This window comes from Aureobasidium pullulans, assembly GCF_000721785.1.
Source record: "Aureobasidium pullulans EXF-150 unplaced genomic scaffold scaffold_25, whole genome shotgun sequence".
Lineage (NCBI taxonomy): Eukaryota > Fungi > Ascomycota > Dothideomycetes > Dothideales > Saccotheciaceae > Aureobasidium > Aureobasidium pullulans.
In genome coordinates, this window is record NW_021941045.1 from 95,011 (window position 1) to 115,645 (window position 20,635).

Genomic DNA, 20,635 nt, shown 5'->3' on the forward strand with positions numbered 1-20,635 from the left:
GGAGGAGTCCGCTGACGTCTAGAAGGCTGGAGGCTTCTTTGTCCATGCCATTTTGGTCGATCTCCCAAATCATGACGTTTGCTCGCCATCATGGTGCCCGTCATCAAAACATAGACCATTCTTAAGTGCTCAAAGAGGCTCTTCAATAAACTTCTTCCAATTCACAAACAATATCAGCAATCAAATACACGTTCACGCAAACATGGCTTTCACTCAATCTTCGCAAGGCACTCACGCCACCAGAGAGGCCACTTCTGAGGAGCAAAAGTTCATCACCGATATCCTCAAGCTCTACCAGGCGGAGCCCAATGAGCAGAGCTACACCCACTATGCCGAGACTGCCGTCTTCCACGACCCTGTCAGCATTGCAAAGGGCAAGGAGAGCATCATGTCGCAGTTCAACGGCATGCCCAAGATCTTTGCGCGTAGCGAGACAAAGGGTTCGTGGCCACCTTTCTTCTCAGTTCCTGATCGATACTAATATGCGTACAGAGGTCGCAGTTCTTGCATCATCAACACCTTCTCAGCTCGAGTTGAACTTGACACAGCACTACGTCTTCAAGTCACCTATTCCATTCAAAAAGGAGGGTACCGAGAAGACTGTCAACAGCAAGTTGACTTTCAAGCTCAACAGCCAGGGCTTGATTGAGGAACACATTGAAGAGTGGGACCACGAAGGCAACAAGACTGCTGATGATGGGTTCATGGGCAAACTCCAAGAGCAGCGCAAGAAGTTTGATGCAAAGCTGGTCGAGAAGACCGTCTCTAGCGATCCTTCAAAGGCATAAAGGAATGATGCTTTGATGCAGCATAGAGTATGAAGCTTATGAAGTAATGAACAACATCAATACCAGTACAAGAAGGATGCCCATGAAAAGACGTATTCCAATCATATGCTCGCAAATTCAAGGCTTCGAGCAAATCACATGTGACAAGAGGGGCACGAGTCGAGCTGCCTTCTCACCGCCGGCAGCCTGCGCATCCGAACTGCCGACGAGACTATTCGGTATGCGGACATGTTTTACCCGAAGGACAGCACGACAGTTCGGACAGCGGAGTTGCAATCAACAGCGTGCGTGAACACACAAGATTGCCATAAGAGAGGAAATTATTGCGAGTCTGGATTGGAGGCGACGACGAATACGGGATACGGCGAATGAGGGGTCAATCCGAGAGCTCTTGCCTGTGCCAAGTTTGAGGAGCTGCTGTCAGGTGCATCTAGGATCTGATACGTATTCCAGTATGATGGGCCATCGGGCATCGCTGCAGAGTACGCTGTAGTCGAGGGATATGCAGCCTCATTCTACGCCATGTTGCTCTCTCGATGATATTGAAGCTTGAGGAATAGCACAAAAAAAGGCAGCTATTGCCAAGGCTCCGTGACGTAGGCAGAAGTCAAACCCTCGGAGCGGCAGGAACAAACAAGCGGATGGTCAAGGGAGCTGGAAGGCTGTAAATACCTACGTAACAGGGCCAACGTTTTAAGTGACGACGACAGAACGCATTGCTCTATCTGCAAAAACAGCGAGTTCAAACGAGTGACAGACCAAGACAAAAGTACCTTGATCAACAATAAATCCACCATTGGTAACAAAGCCCCGACGGCGGCGTGCACAGATCCTTCCTTCGCAACAAGCGTGACAAGGGGACATTAATAAAATACGACCATGGTTCTTGGACATTCGCATAGACGCCATTCGGCTGCTAGTTCGTACCAGTTTTTCATCCTCACAAAATGACTCTCGGACTGAGAAGGAACACCGCAGGCAACAGATCGTCCGTCGAGGGTGACCGCCCGGACACTACCGCCGACGATGAGACTGTCGTCGACCAGGACCAGGGCAATGGTATGCGCTGCCTAAACCACCCCGAACGAGACAAATAGCTAAATGGAAGAAAACAGTCCTGTCACACATCATCAGCCAGCTGCGACCGGGCGCCGACCTCAGCAGAGTGACGTTGCCCACCTTCATCCTCGAGCCACGATCTATGCTCGAGAGAATCACAAACTTCATGGCACACCCCGAAATCCTGCTCACTCTACCCGGCATCGATGACCCAGTCGAGCGCTTTGTCGCCGTGACCAAGTTCTACCTCAGTGGATGGCACATCAAGCCTCCGTGAGTTTGTTCCAGCTCTAGGCAGCGGTCAGCAGCTAACAAACACACAGTGGTGTCAAGAAGCCTTTGAACCCCGTTCTCGGCGAAACCTTTACCGGATACTGGGACTACCCCGACAACACTCGTGGCTATTACATCTCGGAACAAACATCTCACCACCCTCCCAAGTCGAGCTACTTCTTCATGGCCCCCGAGCACCACATCCGCGTTGATGGCACCCTCAAACCCCGAAGCAGATTCTTGGGCAACTCTGTCGGCAGTTTCATGGAAGGCATTGCAGTCATGCGTCTGTTGAACCGCAACGAGCGATACTTCATTACCCAGCCAAACATGTACGCCAGAGGAATCCTTTTCGGTAAGATGAAATACGAGCTCGGTGACCACGCCTACGTTCGCTGCCCGGAGTTGGGTCTGGAAGCCGAGATTGACTTCAAGGTCAAGGGGTGGATGACTGGAACATACAATGCTATTGGCGGCCATATCAAGGACACCAAGAGTGGAAAGAATCTGTTCGAGTTCAGTGGTTACTGGGACAAGGAGATGTACATCAAGAACCTGACGGTATGTTGTGGACAACCCCCGACAGAGGTAAATACGTTCTGACACGCAGCAGACGGGCAAGAAAGAGCTCATTTTCGACGCATCTCACGCAAAACCCTCATACCCCAAGGCCCGCCCTCTCGAGGAGCAATCCGATCGCGAATCGCAAAGATTGTGGGACAAGGTTACTAAGGCCATCAAGGTTGCCGACCAAAGAACCGCTACCGACGAGAAGTCATTTATCGAGGATCGCCAGCGCGCAGAGGCAGCAGAGCGTGGAGAACATGGAGAGTGGCACCCTAAGCTCTTCCGTAAGACGAGAGCTGGCGCCAGCAATGGTCCAGGAGATTTGGACGGAGAAGAGAACCTGGACTGGGTCATTGATGCCGCCATGTTAGTCCTGTCTTCCTCCAACATCCACGTCCACGTCAAATCACTAACACATGCATCACAGTGACGGCAAGACCCCTGATGAGATTGTCAAGCAAGTCCTTGCTATTGCACCCATCCTACCAGGCCAGAAAGCTCAAGCTCCCCCTCAAGCCGAAGCACAACCTAGATCCGAAGCTCCCGTAGCAGCTTCCGCCCCAGCTCCCGCAGCTGTTTTACCACAGCAGGTACAGCCTCCCCAGCAACAAGCGCCAGCACCACAACAATTCCAGTCTGTCTCACAAGGACCCAGCAACCTCGCTGATTTCGGCCACGCTGGTGGTGCCGCACCTCAGCAGCCCGTACAACAGAAGGCATCCCCCTTGAACACCATGAGCGATCTCAAGGAGCCTTTGCAACCCGTCATTCACCGTCAAGATAGTGTCGAAGGTTTCGACGAGGAGTTCCACGACGCCGACTCATAAACGACACGCGTGGAAAGGCGTTTGCGAGTGGGATGAGATCACGTTGGCAAGGATGGCCACAACAAAAGGGGCAATGGCAGTGATTTCCCCTATGATTACTCTACTTTATTTGTCCTCTTTTCCTCAGTTTTCCCATTTTTTAACATAGTTATAGTACCCAGAAGTTCTTCCTTCAACAGATGAAACAAGAGCGAGCGAAAGGGTTTTACTTACCCCCATGATCATTCTTTTGAAATAGCAATAACCTTTTCTCATACCTCTCTTTTTTATTTACCCTACCTCCGATCCTGTTTCTCCATCTTCGTTCTTGTCCCACCCTCTAACCACACTGGGTCTTTATGTGCTTCCCCAAATCCAATACCTCATCCGCTCCTTGAGTTTCAACATTCAAGCCACGCACCTACGTGAAACTCTTGAGATCGCTAGCCCTTCACCGCTCCCCCTCCAACACTAAAAAATTCAATATCCATCATCCCAGTCAAACCCTGCGGAAAGGAAAGCAAGAAATGCACATTCACAGTCCCATATATTTCCTTTCCGGCAAACTTTCGCGCTTTGGGGTACTTTTATGTTCGTCTACCTTCGGGATCTAGGATAGATGCCTTCTTCAAGTTCGACATTTATTGTTACAGAATCAAGGAAGCATCATCTAAGAATCACACAACCACTTACAGTTAAGATATCTGGCCGTTCGGGTTGAAAGTGATCAAGTCGTTTTCGCTCCGTGTAGAAACAAGGCGAGGTAACTTGTGGAAGGGGTTGTCTTTGTTGATCGTTGCGATGGGAGGTGAGGGACGGATCTATGGATTTTGTCTTGTGAGAAATGGTTGACCGTTTGGTTTGTTGTGTTGAGTCGACCGAAGCACCCTCGCACGTCATTATTGATTATTGGTATACAGTACCAGCTGTGCGGGGTTGAGGTTGAGAAGTGTGTCGACGATAATAGAGTGACAGTGATCGGCGGGTCTGATTCTCGTTCGTGCTGGTTGTAAATAGACATCAAGAACAGTAGAAAAGGTCGATTGTAGCAATATTTTGTCGCAAGTGGTTCGTCACGGCGGCATGGTGGGAAGTATCAAGCAAGGAGAAAAATGCACTTTTTGCTTTCGTTTTAAATGTCAAAAAACTACATCATGGTGCTTAAAAGAGTTGACTCTTTGTTCTTCCTTCCTCTCTCTGTGCAAGTTCATGTCTCGTATTCTATTTTGCCATGATTAATGGACGACACGCTTAGAGCTCGCCAGCGGCGGTGATCTGGGGAGGGGAACCGCCACCACGGATGGCACCGGAGGAGGAACCGCAAGCCTCGATGGACTTGATGACGGACATGGAGGCGACATCACCGGAGGGGACCTGGCCGAAGACGACGTGACGGCCGTCGAGCCAGCTAGTAACGACGGTGGTGATGAAGAACTGAGAGCCGTTGCTGGAGGGGATATGTTAGCTGGGAGGCCTGATTGATGCTTCAGATAGATGTAAACATACGTGTTGGGGCCGGCGTTGGCCATGGAGAGCATGAAAGGCTTGTTGTGGGTGAGCTTGAAGTTCTCGTCGGCGAACTTCTCACCGTAGATGGACTTGCCACCAGTGCCCTGTGATGGATTGTTAGAGATGGAGTGGAATGGTCGATGGACTCGGAAACGCTCACGTTGCCACGGGTGAAGTCACCACCCTGGAGCATGAAGTCAGGGATGACACGGTGGAACTTGGAGCCAGAGTAGCCGAAGCCCTTCTCGCCAGTGCAGAGAGCACGGAAGTTCTCGACGGTCTTGGGGACAACGTCGTCGAAGAGCTCGAAGTTGATGCGGCCGGAGCGCTCTGTGGGTTGGGTCAGCCTTTCTGCAGTGAATTGATGATGGATTATGCTCTCAACTTACGCTTAACCTCACGGTCGGTGTTGGTGGGCTTGCCGTTCTGGTCGACGTTGACCTGAGGACCGGTCCAGGTGCAGTCGAAGTAAACCTTTTGAACCATGTTTGCGGATGAAGCTGAGAAAAGTCGGCTTTGTTGTTTGAAGGAGTTGTTGATGAAAGTGGTTGGGGTCTTTCGGAGAGAGAACATGTGGAAGATGATGCGGAAGAAGAGCTAGAAGCGGCGGGGCAACAAGTGAAATCTGAAGGAGGGGCTGCTTCGGGAATTACCGCTTGCCTACTACATCACTGTTGTTGAAGATCTTCTCACCACTTCTCATCACTTCTGCGGGGTTTCAGCGAGGTCAGGCAAGCTCTCTAATCTCCTGACGGTGGCATGTTAATGCAGTTACTACATCTTCACTTTGCTCGAATCCATTGACCAAAGGCGTGGCTCTTGTTGAGCTTCTCATTCACCAGTTCGAAACGCCAGCTCTTCCACGCAGCTTCGAAGCTTACCTAAGGTAGCTCATAACAGAGAGGAGGGGCTAAGCCACCATGCACGGATAAACAATCAAACATAGAATTGAAGCTCATGCCCAATCCGATATTCTCGAACGAGTGATATCACGTACGCAGACGAGTCTTCGAGCTTGATATGATTAGGTCGTGTTCTGCATTCGTGTTTTCGTCATGGAAATGTTGGGGCGGTTGCTGGAACAGGGTCATGCTGGTGACATGGTTTTTGGAGCCCATACAACCACAATCAAGCCCTCTGGCAGTGCAGAGCTATGATAGTTCCATACAATTTAATTCGAAGGCTTAAGGTCTGCTCGTGCTGTACTAATTAGGTATCTGTTGATCCTACGGAAGAACAGCAATATGAAGCCCATCAATGTATTTGACTGGTGCTCGCGTTTTTGCAGCTCATGATCCAGAGGACATGTTGAACACCACATAGATTTGAATATTGTGGTATGTCAGTGCTGTGAATAACTGATTTCTTGACGAAGACCAAGCATGTAAAATACCTAGTGCTCCTTGATAAGTGAACTCGGTATTGTCTTCGCGGGTGCCAAAGCCTCTTGGTTGTTTACAACAAGTTGAAAACCAAGAGTAGAGCGTTGTCAACACTTGGCATCTCCGTCGAATCCGGGGGCGCCGCGACGTCAATATAACCTGAGCGCGACCAACAGCGTGTCATCTCTATAACGGAAAGCGCAGTATCACACCAAACCCCGGCGCAAGATGGATTTCGATAGTTTGAAGAATCAGGTCAGCAATCTGACACTTTACGACCTGAAGGCAGGTGTTCGTAAAGTGCAGAATGGTATGTTTGTGGTATAGAGCCCGAATAGGAGGCTGGGCACTAATGTCGATTCAGCTGTCATGAACTACACCGAGATGGAGTCCAAGGTCAGCTCGGGATGCACTTCAATACACGGGTTAGATCACTAACCAGTCTTTAGGTCCGAGAAGCCACCAACAACGAGCCCTGGGGAGCATCCACGACCATGATGAACGACATTGCCAGCGGAACTTTCAACTAGTACGATCCAACATGCGCCCACATACAGCTTCCTCAATTTCTGACTAGGCTACAGTCAAATTCTCAACGAGATCATGCCCATGATCTACAAACGCTTCACCGAGAAGACTGCCGAGGAATGGCGACAGATCTACAAGGTACACTTGCCGGTCGCAACCTCCGGATCATCTCTAACAGTAACAGGCCCTCCAACTGCTCGAGTTCCTGATCAAGAACGGCTCCGAAAGAGTTATCGACGATGTCCGATCCCACCTCTCCCTCATCAAGATGTTGCGTCAATTCCACTACATTGACCAGAACGGCAAAGACCAGGGCATCAACGTCCGCAACCGATCAAAGGAGCTTACCGAGCTTCTTAGCGACGTCGACAGAATTCGATCTGAGCGTAAGAAGGCCAGACAGAACAAAAACAAATATAGTGGTGTTGAGGGTGGTGCTGGTCTTGGAGGCTCAATGTCCACCTCCAGCAGCAGGTACGGTGGCTTCGGTAGCGAGTCCGCCCCTGGAGGATATGGTGGAGCTACTAGACAGGTTTACGGCGATGGTGGTGGCTTTGGAGGTGAAACAGTTCAAGACGACTGGGAAGAGCGAAGCCAGAGTCGCAGCAGAGGTCAAGACCGATTTGACGAATACGACGAGTACGATGAGGGAGGTGCTGCTGCACCACCCCGAAGGAAGGCAGAGCCATCAAGAACTGGAACCAAAACATCAACCGCGGCAGCAAAGAAGCCCGAGCCTCCTAAACCCAAGGAGCCCGAGGTCGATCTCTTCGACTTTGGCGATGAACCGACCACCCTTGCAGCACCTTCAATGCCTGCCATGTCTTCCAACGGCAAACAGCCTGCCGATGATGGTTTCGGTGCTCTTCAGTCTGGTGGTGCTGATGATGACGATTTCGACGACTTCCAATCTGCCGCTCCAGCAGCAGCCCCAGCCCCTGCACTCGCAGCAGTTCCCAAGCCCAACTACACTCCTAACTACACAGCCATCGCACCTCCAGTGTCCACAGCAACACCCAACACTCAATTCGCACAGCCTCAGCCAAGACAAGGCACCAACAACGCTGCCTTCAGCAATCTTTTCTCAACCACATCTCCCGTTACCGGTGCCGCAGCACCACCACCACAGAACATTGCCTCACCCATGTCGGCAGGTCAACCACGAGCAGGCGGATTCTCAGCCGCACAACCCAACTACTTCACATCTGTCAATGCTGCTCAATCACAGCCAGCATCGACAGTGGCATCTCCTGGTGTCAAGTCACCAATCGGAGGTGCTCCTAAGCCTAAGGCCAGTGGAGATGCATTCGCTGCACTCTTGTCTGGGTCTAACATCAAGAAGTCTGGTACACCTAGCAACAAGGGACCTACCATGGCAGACATGGCCAAGCAAAAGGCTAGCGCTGGCATTTGGGGAACGACCACTTCGTCAACTCCTGCCAGTCCGGCTGCTCCTCAAAACGGTGGACAGAAGACTGGCGGAGCTATGGATGATTTGCTTGGATAGGAAAGTGGGTAGATGGATGATTGCAATGCATTGTAGCCGGGGAGAGCGAGAAGAAAAGAGACTGCAGCAGACTGCGACTTTTTCAGAAAATGAATTGAAGTATTTTCGAAAGAACTTGTTAGTGACTTGATGCATGGAAGAAGTGATGTTCTTGTGGAAGGGACCTAGTCGAGAAAGCCGAAAGCTTCAATTGCCTAATCGGGATTGGTGGGTCGGAACAGTCGCGGCAAGTGCCGCGCACAGAATTTGGCGGTTGGCGGGCTGGCGATTTCTCGACTTTGGCGCAGACTCAACCAGCAGCAACGAAGCGACACCCTCTCCTTCAACTTCCCACCGTTCATACTAATAAACAGCCAAAATGGGTCGCGGGTATGTGTACACCGAGCTACGGCGACTGCGGAATGAGTGAGAAAATGCTGACGAGAATGACCTTTACAGCCGTGGTTCCACCTCCGGTAACAAGCTGAGAATGACCTTGGGTCTGCCTGTGTACGTCGAAAATATTTCTCTTCACCTGCTCCTTCATCAGCGCATCGCTATACCCTCCGAACGCTCTCGCAATCGTCCTCCGAACACTCCTTGAACTCCTCAAAATACAAACACACGACATATCCGAACATGCACAACAGAAAAGAAGGAAAAGAAGAAACATGCGGCTAACACGAATTTCTACACAGCGGTGCCGTCATGAACTGCGCCGACAACTCTGGCGCCCGTAACCTCTACATCATCTCCGTCAAGGGTATTGGTGCTCGCCTCAACCGTCTCCCCGCTGGTGGTGTTGGTGACATGGTCATGGCCACCGTCAAGAAGGGAAAGCCTGAGCTCCGCAAGAAGGTCATGCCCGCCGTTATCGTCAGACAGTCAAAGCCCTGGAGACGCGCCGACGGTATGTTCCTCTACTTCGAGGACAACGCCGGTGTCATCGTCAACCCCAAGGGTGAGATGAAGGGTTCCGCCATCACTGGCCCCGTCGGAAAGGAGGCCGCTGAGCTCTGGCCTGTAAGAGATATCCCACCCTGGACGACAAAGGAACACTCAAGACTAACACATACTGCAGCGTATCGCCTCCAACTCCGGTGTTGTCATGTAAATTCTCCTACAAATAAAAAGAGGGTTCTACTAGACAATTGTTACGGTTGGGGACTGACTTCGATGAACGACTTTTGCACAACTTTTTCTGGGCGTTGATGTTACTTGCACGGTCAAAGGAAAGAAGCGCAGGGGGGCTGTGTCGAATCAAAAGAAGAAAGCAACATGTCAGGGCACGGCGAACTTTCAGGCAGTGCACATGTCTTTCTGAACAATCACCCATTCTGCTCTTGAAAACCAAAAGAGTGGAAGCATGGGTTTCATGAGAAAAGCAAAGAAACTTTCACCAAAAAAACACTTGACATCTCTTTCCATTTCCACCTTCCCACTGGATCTCGTACATGGATCATCGTCTCGCCTTGCTGACCGGTAGACATCTGATATTGTGAAGAAGACGTGCACCAACCAGCCTTGAACATGCCGACCACATCAACAATCAAGACCGCTTCGGGTGCAGTCTATCTCACGGACATGTACTTGCAGCATCTCGACCAACGATTGCAGGTCTGGATGCGGCATCCAGATGAAACTTGACGCACGCTTATGTAGGTATTGCATGAGGCCAGTCACAAGAGGACAATATCAGACGACAAGAAGCGGTGAATGAGACTGGCCTCTTGCCCTGTCTTGCATGCACTCGTTCGGAAGTACAAATCGGATGCAATATATATATATGGTCAAAGTCTGAAACGCGTGTGCTCGTACCGATAGTCATCTTTCAGCTTTCAGTCCAACCGAGTGACGAACACATGTGAAGTAGTAGTCATGAAGAGCGGTTGAAGAGAAGAGAACACGTGCGAGGTTATCATAATGACAGGTAGAAGAATGTTTCAGAAGGATGGATGATATGCTTTTCCTTTGTGACCCGGATACGGGGATTTGTGGCATGGAAGTGAAACAAAAGGGTCCCTCTTGGCGAGGGTACGAGGCAGGAGCAGTCAGGCCTAGCCAGAGTGGACAGATGAAGCAGTTTTGGGTGATACAGAGCGAGAGATGGATGGAAGTGATTGATGGTAGAAAAGCAGAGTCATGGTCAAAGGAGAAGTTGTTGTTATGTGGAGTTATTGCGTGGTGACAGGGCTTGGTGGGCTATTTTCAGATTTGGCGCTTGGTGGTTCACGGCTTGCTGTTCAAGTGCTGCTCTGTCTTCAACCAACGACCACGAGTGCCTTTGCTCCTTCCTCGTTTGAGCCTCTTGACACGCCAAACTTTGCGCATCACGTCGCTAGTCATTTCCCTCTTTTCTCTTTCTCGTTGCATCTAGCATCCTTCTGTTGTTCGGCCTTTTTGCATATATCCCCCCTTCTCTCTCCGCTCCTGCATCGTGGGGGGCTTTTTGAAGGTTCACAAGGGTCAGGTACTCGGGACAGTTGATCAGAGAAGACCCGACTGCTGGACACGCGGCTCTCACGTCGACACAATACCACGAGACGCACGCACTATACACGTCTGTGTCGGAATCAGCCTTCTTTCTTGCCGCACGGCGTCCAACCAAAACAGAGCAGAGCTTTGTGCAAAGACATCACCAGCCAATTGACCCGATCCTGAAGCCTTCGGGGAATAAGCGCAAGAGCAGGAAGACAGGGGCTTTGACTACAGCACACAATGACGGCCAAGGTCATGTCGTCGACTAGCGACACGACCAAGAGTGCACAAGCGCAGGCGCAGCAGCAACCACAACAGCCGGGCCTGCTACAACCCGACATGACTTCTCCCCCGACACAACCTACGGCCAATCCGACCCCGACCAGTACTTCCAACAACTCTTCTCAAAACAACCACCGCGCCAGCATTCGTCGCAGTCTCATGTCGACGCGCAGTCACAACTCTCAGCGCTCGAGACCCACATCTTCCGTCTTTCCCATCTTCCCGTCCTCGCTGTCCTACGCTCTAGTCCGTGACTTCGCCTACCCCCAGTACCACCCTCTACACTTTGGTCCCTCGCCAGAGCCCGCTAGCCGCGGCTCCGACGACACGTCCGCCTTCTCATCCAGCAGACGTCTTAGCGATCCTCCAATCGGAAGCTGGGATACTCGTGGTTGGGGCGCAGGTCCTTGGGGTGGTGATGGTGGTGCTCAGTTTGGCGCAGGCGATCAATTGCCATCTACGAGTTTCGACGACGACGCTAGTGACGATGATGTTACAAGTACCGGCAAGCTGGCCAAGAATCATAGAAAGAGCAAGTCGGCGCATGAGTCCAGGGGCAGAAGCACCACAAAACGCGGGCCGCGCAACCAGGTACCAGGTCTTGATAGTCAAGGCTTCTTCGCTGCCGGCCCAGACGACGATGAGGAAGAGGAAGAGACGGAAGACGAGAGCAGCAGTCACAACAAGAGCACAGGAGGTACGTTGCCGGCACACCGCTACACACATTCTCCCGAAGGCCTTTCCTCCCGCCACCACGCCCGTCTGTCAGCCCTCGAACCACCTTTCTCCGACAGCAGTGATCCAGCAGATGCGCCAGGCGGCCCTCTGCATCACCTCCATGACGGCCACGCGCACCGCCCTACCTCAACTTCTCTGGATGAATCCTTTGCCGGCCCCTCCTTGGCACTTTACAACTTCGTACCGGAAAACAGCAACGAGCTCGCCCTCCGCGAAGGTCAAATCATCCAAGTGGGCTACCGACATGGACAAGGCTGGTTAGTAGCCATGGATCTTGAATCAGGAGAACAAGGTCTCGTGCCAGAGGAATACGTGCGCCTGCTATCCGAGATCGAGGGCTGGGGCGACCATCTCGAAGGTGTCGAAGAGGAAGGTGAAGGCAGTTTCGAGGAAGAGCTAGCCGAAGAGGTACACGCGGAAAGTCAAGAAAGAGATACAAATGTCAAAGCCGCCGCGATTGCCTCGGAACGAAGTGGTGGTGGTGGTGGTGGTGGTGGTGGAGGAGGTCAGCAAAAGGATATGCCGGTACGGGAAAAGAGTGTACGGTAGTCAGTATGCATTGCAGCTGGAGTGGTTGGTTGATTGGCTTTGTTAGCGTTGCCTGTTTTGATTTTCTTGTTTCTCCCTTTTCGCTTGCTTCATCGCTCGAGGAGTATACCCCTTGTCTCGTTTTCCAAACTCTCCCATGCATATGAGTCTTGTTTCTCCCATCATCACAAGCTTTTGAGAAATCTATCCGCTCGTCTGAACATCTCTTTCTCTTGCTTCTGTAACCTTCTCACACCAATCAGCAGCATTCCAGCTCCAGCTTGAGGTAAACTTGCACGTAGATCAGCTCTTCCGTACAATCCAGGAGAATGACCTTCTAGACTGGAAAGCAGGAAGGAGCAAATAGCCAACAATCCCTTTCCTTTTCAGTGATCAAGTCGCTGCTTCCTTTCTTCATCTCCGGTCTTGCCATCACTCTGTCCTTTCTTCCTTTTTCTTGTCGTCCAATCGGTCCTTCTTCTTTTTTTTTTCTTTCGAGCAAACCAATACTTTACTATCCTCTTCTTTTGCTCACTGCTCCTTCTTCTTCTTCTTCTTCTTCTTCTTTTCCTTCAACATTAACATAAACCTTTGCTAATTTTTGGTCTTTGAATTACTTTTCATTTCTAATTCTTTTTTTTTACTATATCATCAATTACTTCTTTCTCACTTTCACTTCTTCAACGTTGTTTGGTTCGTTAGGTATCGTTTCTTCATTCTCTGCTTGTTTTTCCCGCTGGATAAGGCTTGAAGATCAGGGTTATATTGTTGGTATATTGCTTTAGGTGATCCATGTGTGTGTTTAATCGCACAAAAGGATGTTCTTTGTTTTGGATCGAGGGATGAGAACTCAAAATGACTCAACTCAAGCATCTCACATGTCAGTCTATGGAGTAGTAATTCACTATCTTCCTGAACAAGGAAGGGGAAACAGAGAGATGAAAACAGAAGGATCGACCAAGCATTTATTCCTAGAGCAGAAGGAACGATTTACTTCGCAGTTCACGGGGGGAAAGAGCGGTCGAGCGATGAGTTGATCGCTCCTTCCCGCTCAGGTAGGAATCGACCTTTCTGTTTTCAGTTGGCATAAATTTGTTTGGAATTATTGCCAAGAGCGCTACAATGGTTGGATATCACTCAATTGATTCTTTTACAAGTATCCGGTACGCTGTAGAGCGTTTGACTAGCAGTATGATAGCAGATGGCTTGGAGAATATGATGTTGTCATTTATGATATCTCGGCTTTGTTAGACTCGTCTATTCTTGCAATGCCCGTGGCTCTCGCATATTGTAAAAGACCCCCTCCGCCGATACGCATAACGCCAAAGGAAGAAAAGCGGTTTAGGCAAAGTAAGCAGACTTCTCGCCTTCATCACCTTCATCTTCATCTTCCTTCTCTAGAACCTCTCTCCTGTGTCTGTAGAATTTGTTCAGACAATCAGTCTTCCTCTGCTCGCTCCACCCCTCAAGCACAAGTGCAAACTCCGTCGCATCGGCAAAACCGTAGAACTCCGCCATCGAGCAGAACAATCTCTTCCTGACGAACTCGGGAGGCTTGTACTTGTAAGGCAACTTCTTCTCATCCTCAAGATCGTTTCTGACATCCTGCGACTTCTCAAATGCGTACTCGTTGGATAGATCGAAGTCCGTACCAGCAGCCATGGCACGTTTGGACAGTTGTGCTTCCATCTTGGATGAGCCGATGACATCGTTGTTGTCGTGTGTGTACTCTACACCAGCCATGTTGAGAATTGCTTGTACAGCGCGAGCTTGTCGTTTGGTTTCCGTGTCTAATTCATCCTCATGCTTTTTCTTCTTCTTGATGCCTTCGCCAGTGATTTCGGCGGCGAGCTGGAACATTGCATCATCATCACCCTTGTTAGTATCGTCATTTTCATCATCGTCGGCGTCTTGGGATGTGTCGAGCCCAACTACACTGACGCCGGCCTTGGATTCGGCGATGTTGGTCTTGTTCACAATGTCACGAAGGACAAGGTTCTCGCCTTCGTAGCTGAAAAGGTTCAAGAGACCGAAAATCTCACCCTTCTTATCGGCCGTGTCCTGTACACCACGGAAGTAGCGACGTTCTGTGGATGCGTTGTAAGCGATGTTGGCTTGTTGCTGCTTGTAGATTTGACGGGCATAGACAATCTCTTCAACAGTACCGGCGGAGATCAAACGGAACACTTCAACATCTCGGAGTTGTCCCATACGGTAGGCACGGTCCTGAGCTTGCAAATCCCAGCTCGGATTCCAGTTCGGGTCAAATATGACGACTTTGTTGGCCGAGGTGATGTTCAGACCTACACCACCAGCTTTCGTACTGATGAGGAAGACAAATTGTGTCTCGTTGGCATTAAAGTCGTCGACGGCTGTCGTGCGATCTTCATACTTCATGCTACCATCAAGGTAGGAGACGTTGTAGCTTGTAGTTGATTTGAAGAGCATCTGAAGCATTTTGAGAAGACGGACTGAGTGGCTAAAAACGAGCACTTTGTCGCCATTTGAGTGCCAGAACTTGAGAAGCTTGCGCAGCACTTTCCACTTCCCACAAAAGTCGGACTTGGCGTAGTTGGTAATCTGATCACGGTTGGTGTACATATCGAGCCAATTGTCGGGGAGTGCCAACTGAAGGTTCTCCAACTCCTTGTCTTGCATTTCCTTTGAGTCTTTGCTTTGAGGGCAGAGAAGAGCGAGGTGGTTGGCCAGCTTTTGTAGAGTCATGAGCATGGGAAAGACGTGATGCTGCCATTTGCCGCGATCAGGGATCTCCTGGTAACAACACCATCCTCTTTTCTTGCCAGACGAGCAGTCACAAGGATCAGACGAACGTCGGATGTAGTCAATCTTGTCACTGTCAACAAGATTCATGTAAGCTTCAGATTGTGCGTCCGAGAGAGGACAGAAGACCACTCGATCGGTCTTTTTCGGCAGCTGATGTGCAATCAGAGACTTCATTCGACGTCTGAAGTATGGTGGTAGCAAATTCTTGACCAATTTCTCAGCGACTCTTCTGCAGATGGCCAGCTGAGCGTTAGTGGTATCATGAGATTGTCCAAGTTTGAGTGGACCACTGATACTTTGTCTCCATTCGGCCATGGTGCCAAATTTGCCGGGGTTGGTCCAGTTGAGAAGAGTCCAAAATTCATCGTACTTGTTCTGAACAGCAGTACCAGTGAGACCGATTCTGCACAAAGCGTTGACTTCGTTCATGGCCTTGCTGATCTCTGAGCTTCGCTCCTTGATAGTGTGACATTCATCAGCAATAACACAATCCCATTCGATCATGTTGATTTCGCCGCGGTGATTACGATAGGTTGTGTAAGTCGTGATCATGATCTCAAGTCTGCCCATCCTCGCAGCAGACAAGACAGCAGAGCGACTCGCATTGGCTCCGTGGTAGGTGTCGTGATGCCAGAACCCCCAACGATCAAGCTCTGATTTCCAATTGTCCATTAAAGATCCGGGACAGACCAGAAGAACTCTTGGATACCAACGACCTTCACGTCGCATCTTTCGCATTCGCTTGACATCGCGCTCGTCTCCAGTCTTGCCAAACGCAGCCGTCAGGAACGCAATGACCTGGATAGTCTTGCCCAAGCCCATGTCATCACCTAGAATGCCACCTTCTTGGAAGACGAAGAGCTCGTGCAGAAATTTGGCACCATCTACCTGATAGTCTCGCAGCCATTGCGCAATTGGCGCTGGAATGACACCGTGTGAGTCCTTCAACTCAATATCTTTGTACTCTTGTGACGGCTCAACATTCCGAAGCATGGGTCGCTCCTGCAACTCTTCCAATCTCTCGTCATCGGTAAAGTAGACAGCATCGTAATTGGGAGGTCTGGAGAAGACATCCTCGCCTATCTCGGCACGGTCTCTGTTCCATTTCGACTTTCGAGTTTGCAGGAACTGAGGCAAGGTGCTCTCCGGTAGCTCATCTTCAGAGTCAGTGGCGTAGATGTCATTGGCCTTGAACTTGCGCTGATTGGGCTTTTTTGATTCGAGAAGAGCTTGCTTCTTCTTGCCAACCATGGCACTTGCTTTGGCCTTTGCTTTTTTGTTACGAGCAGCAGTGACCTTTCTTTGATCAGACTTGCGAGATTTGAACTTTTCGAAAGCGTCATCCTCTCCATCTTCGTCGAAGACAATTCGGTCGCCATCATCATCTCTCGGGCGTTTCCGACCAGCTTTCTTAGAGTCATCCGAATTGAGGAGATCACTGTCGGTATTGTCTGAGTTGTTAAAGGTGTCAAGCAAATTCACTTGTTTGGAAGTGTGCTTGACAATATCGAGGTCGTCGAGATCACTGGCATCTCCTTCGTCCATGACTTCGATTTGGCGATCAAGTTTATGATCACGCAGGTGAGAGCGAGTGGCGCTCAGGTAGGGAGGCATATTGGTGTATGAAGCAAGGAAAGTCGACTGTTCAGGGTGGAATATGGTATCTGAGTGAGATTGACATGCAGCAAAGTCGCGTCAACATCATGTCAACATATCTCGTCGAATCACGAAAGTGTTGGAAAGAACGAGTTGGACAAAGACCAAGGCAACACTCGAGGGAAACACCAAAGAAGCGCGGAAGACGCGACAAGCCGGGATTCAGCCGAAGCTGTAAATGGCAATGACGACAAAAATTGAAGATTAATTATTCTCATAGAGCTGTCGCATTACCAACACATCACACACACACAACAATGCCTTTAGACACATCATCATACACGCTCGCGCATCTGCGACTGGACGGAAGAAGATGGAACGAGCTGCGACGATGCCACGGACAAATGTCGACACAAGCGGCGGCCGATGGATCGAGCTACCTTGAAATGGGCAACACGAAGGTCATTTGTACAGTCACTGGCCCGACGGAATCAAGGCGTGCAGGAGGTCTCGGCGGTGCCGAAGCAAAGATTGAAGTTGAGATTGGTCTGGCTGGCTTCAGCGGTGTCGAGCGCAAGAGACGTGGAAAGGGCGACAAGTGAGTTACGACTGTATCCACAATGCGACAAGGTACTGATGCAATACACAGACGAACAAGCGAGATGCAGCATACCATCGCTTCAGCTTTCGCAGACACCCTGTCAACACAACTATACCCGCACAGCACAATCACCATCAACCTCCACATCCTCTCTCAGGATGGTTCGCTAATGGCCGCTTGCATTAACGCCTCCACTCTCGCTCTCATCGACGCCGGTATCCCCATGACCGACTACATCTCAGCTTGCACGGCCGGCAGCACCGCTTCATACGCTTCCAACGACGAACAGGCCGACCCTCTACTCGATCTGAACGGCATGGAGGAGCAAGAGCTGCCTTTCTGTACTGTTGCAACCTTGGGCACGGATGACAAGATCAGTGTCTTGATGATGGAGACTAGAGTCCAGCTCGCTCGTCTGGAAGCTATGATTGTTGTTGGTGTTGACGGCTGCAAGCAAATCAGAAACACTCTTGACGGCATCGTTCGCCAGCACGGAAACTCTTTGCTTCAAAAGACTGTCACTTGAGAAGCTCAATTGCAGATACTGCCAAAGAACACTTAGAGAAACCCAAGGCCTTTTGTCAAAACACTGAGGAGACACCGTTACCGAGGACACTCTGGACTCGATAAGGAAGCAGAGACACTGGCAGTCCGTAAGGCCTTCACGCCGCGCCCTGCATGAAATATCGTCAATGTTCAAACCCATCGCGTTGGACGGCCGATGCAGGAACCAAGACCATACCGCGTAGACTGCGCGTAACCAAGAACGCAGGCTCAAACGCATAATAGACGACCAGGGAAGATGGCAAAATGTAATATGAGAAACACATTTTCAAAGAGGCCGATCCACCAGGGATCAAGGCCACCTTTCCACTACAAACGCTTTTCTGATTATACATTAAATCCTCCAGCGAGCATGTCGCGCTCCAGGCGTCAGATCATGCCGCAATCATCTTTCTCTCAAACCACATCCTTGACATCCTTGGGCGCAATCTCCGTAGTCTCCTCACTAATCTCTCCCAACTTGTCCTCCGCGAAATCATAAGAGTTCAACTCCATATCCTCCCAAGTCAACGCAACACTGCCCTTTCTCTGCATCCCCGTCAAACTCCTCAACCCCTTGTTACTCACACAACTTCCCTGTCTAGTCGTCCTCTCTCCCTCTGTCATCACCGTTCCGTCTTTCGTAGCCACGGTAGGCGTATCTGAAATTCTCTTGTCGAGAGAGGTCGCCCAGTGCAATACGGAAACGGCGAACAGGATGTCCAAATTGCATAGCATTAGACAGATCCAACCTTTTTCTCCTTCGAGGCCGGCGAGGACGCCGAGGTTTACGGCCGTGGAGATCAAAGTGCAGCAGCTGCCGATGAAAGTGCGCATGGCCATTGTCTTGAGAGCGATTTTGGATTCGCTTTGGCTGTTCTGCGTGCTTTCGCCGCCGTACAATTTCTTGAGTGGTGCGAGGAAGAGGAAGGTAAGGTATATCTGTTGGATACTCATCAGTATACTGTTTGTCTCTTTGGTAAGAAGGAGGATGGGAAGGGTGTATGACTTACATTCAACACGATCTCAAAACTGGTCAGAGGGAATAGGATATCCTTGTTTATGCCAATGACGCATTTGCCATCTTTACCGATGTAGGCGATACGGTAGACGAATGAGAGGATTACCAAAACCACATATGGCAATATCACACCGAAGACGTTGAAAAGGTATAACTTGTCTTTGAGGCGAGACTCCCATGGGTTTCGGATGATGAATACTTTCTCCACTAAGAAATAGTAGAGGAGGACTTTTGTGCTCATATAGCAGAGAATGCCTGTTTCTAATCAGCATTCCAATCATTGACAATTGTAGAAGCGGAGGTTTACTTACACAGTAGGATCGCACCGTCGCAGATTCGCACGTCCTCGTTGATGTTGTAGGATTTTGTGAGGATGGCCGTGGTGATGATGAAGAGCAAGCTGTCGGTGTAGATGGCGAGGACTAGCCATTGAGGTACTTGCATGCGTCGCCAGTTGTTGATTGAGGTTGTGCGGCGGGTGATGCAGAAAGCGAGGACGATGGTCGTCAGCATCATGAGTGTGATCGTGATCACTCTTCCCACTGTTGGGATTTGCATGCCGGTTGACGGGTCGGCCATGACTGATATGATGTTTGTCGTCTGGAAGAAAGAAAGAGGACCAAGAAGAGAAGATGGCAGATTAGAAGCTAAGATAGATGTTGTTGAAGGTCGATAATGTTATTGAAGGGATAAGTCGTTAAAAGATTTCGAGATGAACTTGCCACATACCAGACGAGGCACCCAGTATATATCAACCCAGAAAACAATGAACAGCCATGATCCCCAAGAAGTATCGGTATTGAAATGGGCTTGTAGAATCAGAGACCCGTTGCACACAAGTGAGCGACTCTATCTATCCGTTGTTCGGCTTCAACGTTTCTCCCCGGAACTCACGAATTGGGAGTCATGCGAAAGGCGCAGCTGAGGAACTAGATCGCTCTTACCACGTGGGAATGGGTTCTATTGATTTCTTTGATTCTGTACGATCCATGGTAGATTATTGTGAGAAGGGAAGTTGAAGCCGTGGTGTTGATGGATGGTCGTTGTTGCTTGGGGAGATCGTCGCCGCACGGTTCTTTCCTTGTTTCTCACCTTTTGCACGATCGTATCTTCTTCCATCGACATATATCGAATCACATCACAGACACTGGTATACAGTGATGCAGAGGCGCAATATTGCGTTGGTGACGATGAAGGCTTGAAGTCATGAAGCCATGAGAAATCTTCATGTCTCAGATGACTCGCAGCATCAGTAAGCCAAAAGAGCAGTTGGCATAAATATTCCATCGACTCCACCATCATCAGGGCTGCGAATGTCTTTCCCTGCCAGATGTCTTTCCCTACGAAATGCCATCGTCTTTTTGTCTTGCCTTACCATCTCATTTCTCCCTTACAACATTGTTTCTCGGCTTGTCAACTACCGGCACCAGGAAATACTCGTCTTTCATCGACCATTAATTCGTCTCTTATAGTAGTTCTCTACAACCCCACGAATGTTGATATCTGACTTGAGCTATTGCTGAACTCGATATACTTCTCGCATATCGAAACTCTAGATCCTCCACCCTCACTAATCACCAGCAGGCCCAAGACTCCGCCGCGGAGGATACTCTAACAGCCCCGTTGCAACCACAAACGTCCGGCAAGTGTACACATCGTCCACCAC

The 20,635-nt window shown here is 50.0% G+C and overlaps 10 protein-coding genes across 10 annotated transcripts; 7 read left to right on the forward strand and 3 right to left on the reverse strand.

The window, feature by feature from the left end:
* The first annotated feature begins 63 nt into the window (after positions 1–63).
* M438DRAFT_348867 (uncharacterized protein) lies at positions 64–859 on the forward strand. Its single transcript, XM_029906251.1, has 2 exons — positions 64–440; positions 493–859. Exons 1-2 carry the CDS (start codon positions 203–205, stop codon positions 786–788), a joined length of 534 nt encoding a protein of 177 aa, XP_029756560.1. The 5' UTR covers positions 64–202; the 3' UTR covers positions 789–859.
* An 876-nt stretch (positions 860–1,735) lies between these two features.
* M438DRAFT_338912 (Oxysterol-binding protein) lies at positions 1,736–3,514 on the forward strand (the record flags this gene model as incomplete). The annotated part of the gene is made up of 5 exons (XM_029904166.1): positions 1,736–1,847; positions 1,904–2,120; positions 2,171–2,681; positions 2,734–3,053; positions 3,115–3,514. The coding sequence occupies 5 exons, from the start codon at positions 1,736–1,738 to the stop codon at positions 3,512–3,514; spliced, it is 1,560 nt and encodes a 519-aa protein (XP_029756561.1).
* Positions 3,515–4,663: 1,149 nt separating this feature from the next.
* M438DRAFT_348868 (peptidyl-prolyl cis-trans isomerase H) lies at positions 4,664–5,567 on the reverse strand. Its single transcript, XM_029906252.1, has 4 exons — positions 5,392–5,567; positions 5,163–5,332; positions 5,000–5,106; positions 4,664–4,940 (listed from the first exon to the last, which is right to left on the reverse strand). Exons 1-4 carry the CDS (start codon positions 5,486–5,488, stop codon positions 4,745–4,747), a joined length of 570 nt encoding a protein of 189 aa, XP_029756562.1. The 5' UTR covers positions 5,489–5,567; the 3' UTR covers positions 4,664–4,744.
* Positions 5,568–6,604: 1,037 nt separating this feature from the next.
* On the forward strand, positions 6,605–8,470 carry M438DRAFT_348869 (ENTH-domain-containing protein). The gene is made up of 5 exons (XM_029906253.1): positions 6,605–6,694; positions 6,749–6,780; positions 6,834–6,913; positions 6,969–7,050; positions 7,097–8,470. Exons 1-5 carry the CDS (start codon positions 6,613–6,615, stop codon positions 8,417–8,419), a joined length of 1,599 nt encoding a protein of 532 aa, XP_029756563.1. The 5' UTR covers positions 6,605–6,612; the 3' UTR covers positions 8,420–8,470.
* A 307-nt stretch (positions 8,471–8,777) lies between these two features.
* M438DRAFT_338915 (ribosomal protein L14b/L23e) lies at positions 8,778–9,512 on the forward strand (the record flags this gene model as incomplete). Its single annotated transcript, XM_029904167.1, has 4 exons — positions 8,778–8,788; positions 8,858–8,908; positions 9,097–9,421; positions 9,480–9,512. The coding sequence occupies 4 exons, from the start codon at positions 8,778–8,780 to the stop codon at positions 9,510–9,512; spliced, it is 420 nt and encodes a 139-aa protein (XP_029756564.1).
* An 871-nt stretch (positions 9,513–10,383) lies between these two features.
* On the forward strand, positions 10,384–11,001 carry M438DRAFT_111110 (uncharacterized protein). The gene has a single exon (XM_029898698.1). It carries the CDS (start codon positions 10,541–10,543, stop codon positions 10,883–10,885), a length of 345 nt encoding a protein of 114 aa, XP_029756565.1. The 5' UTR covers positions 10,384–10,540; the 3' UTR covers positions 10,886–11,001.
* Positions 11,002–12,055: 1,054 nt separating this feature from the next.
* Positions 12,056–12,220, forward strand: M438DRAFT_239786 (uncharacterized protein; the record flags this gene model as incomplete). Its single annotated transcript, XM_029899514.1, has 1 exon — positions 12,056–12,220. A coding segment is annotated over one exon (165 nt), but the record flags the coding sequence as incomplete, so codon positions are not given.
* Positions 12,221–13,719: 1,499 nt separating this feature from the next.
* M438DRAFT_348872 (uncharacterized protein) lies at positions 13,720–16,941 on the reverse strand. The gene has a single exon (XM_029906254.1). It carries the CDS (start codon positions 16,820–16,822, stop codon positions 13,766–13,768), a length of 3,057 nt encoding a protein of 1,018 aa, XP_029756567.1. The 5' UTR covers positions 16,823–16,941; the 3' UTR covers positions 13,720–13,765.
* Positions 16,942–17,121: 180 nt separating this feature from the next.
* On the forward strand, positions 17,122–17,931 carry M438DRAFT_377505 (ribosomal protein S5 domain 2-like protein; the record flags this gene model as incomplete). The annotated part of the gene is made up of 2 exons (XM_029908741.1): positions 17,122–17,402; positions 17,454–17,931. The coding sequence occupies 2 exons, from the start codon at positions 17,122–17,124 to the stop codon at positions 17,929–17,931; spliced, it is 759 nt and encodes a 252-aa protein (XP_029756568.1).
* Positions 17,932–18,069: 138 nt separating this feature from the next.
* On the reverse strand, positions 18,070–19,548 carry M438DRAFT_385896 (uncharacterized protein; the record flags this gene model as incomplete). Its single annotated transcript, XM_029908980.1, has 3 exons — positions 18,070–18,890; positions 18,962–19,224; positions 19,281–19,548. The coding sequence occupies 3 exons, from the start codon at positions 19,546–19,548 to the stop codon at positions 18,366–18,368; spliced, it is 1,056 nt and encodes a 351-aa protein (XP_029756569.1). The 3' UTR covers positions 18,070–18,365.
* Between the last annotated feature and the right edge of the window lie 1,087 nt (positions 19,549–20,635).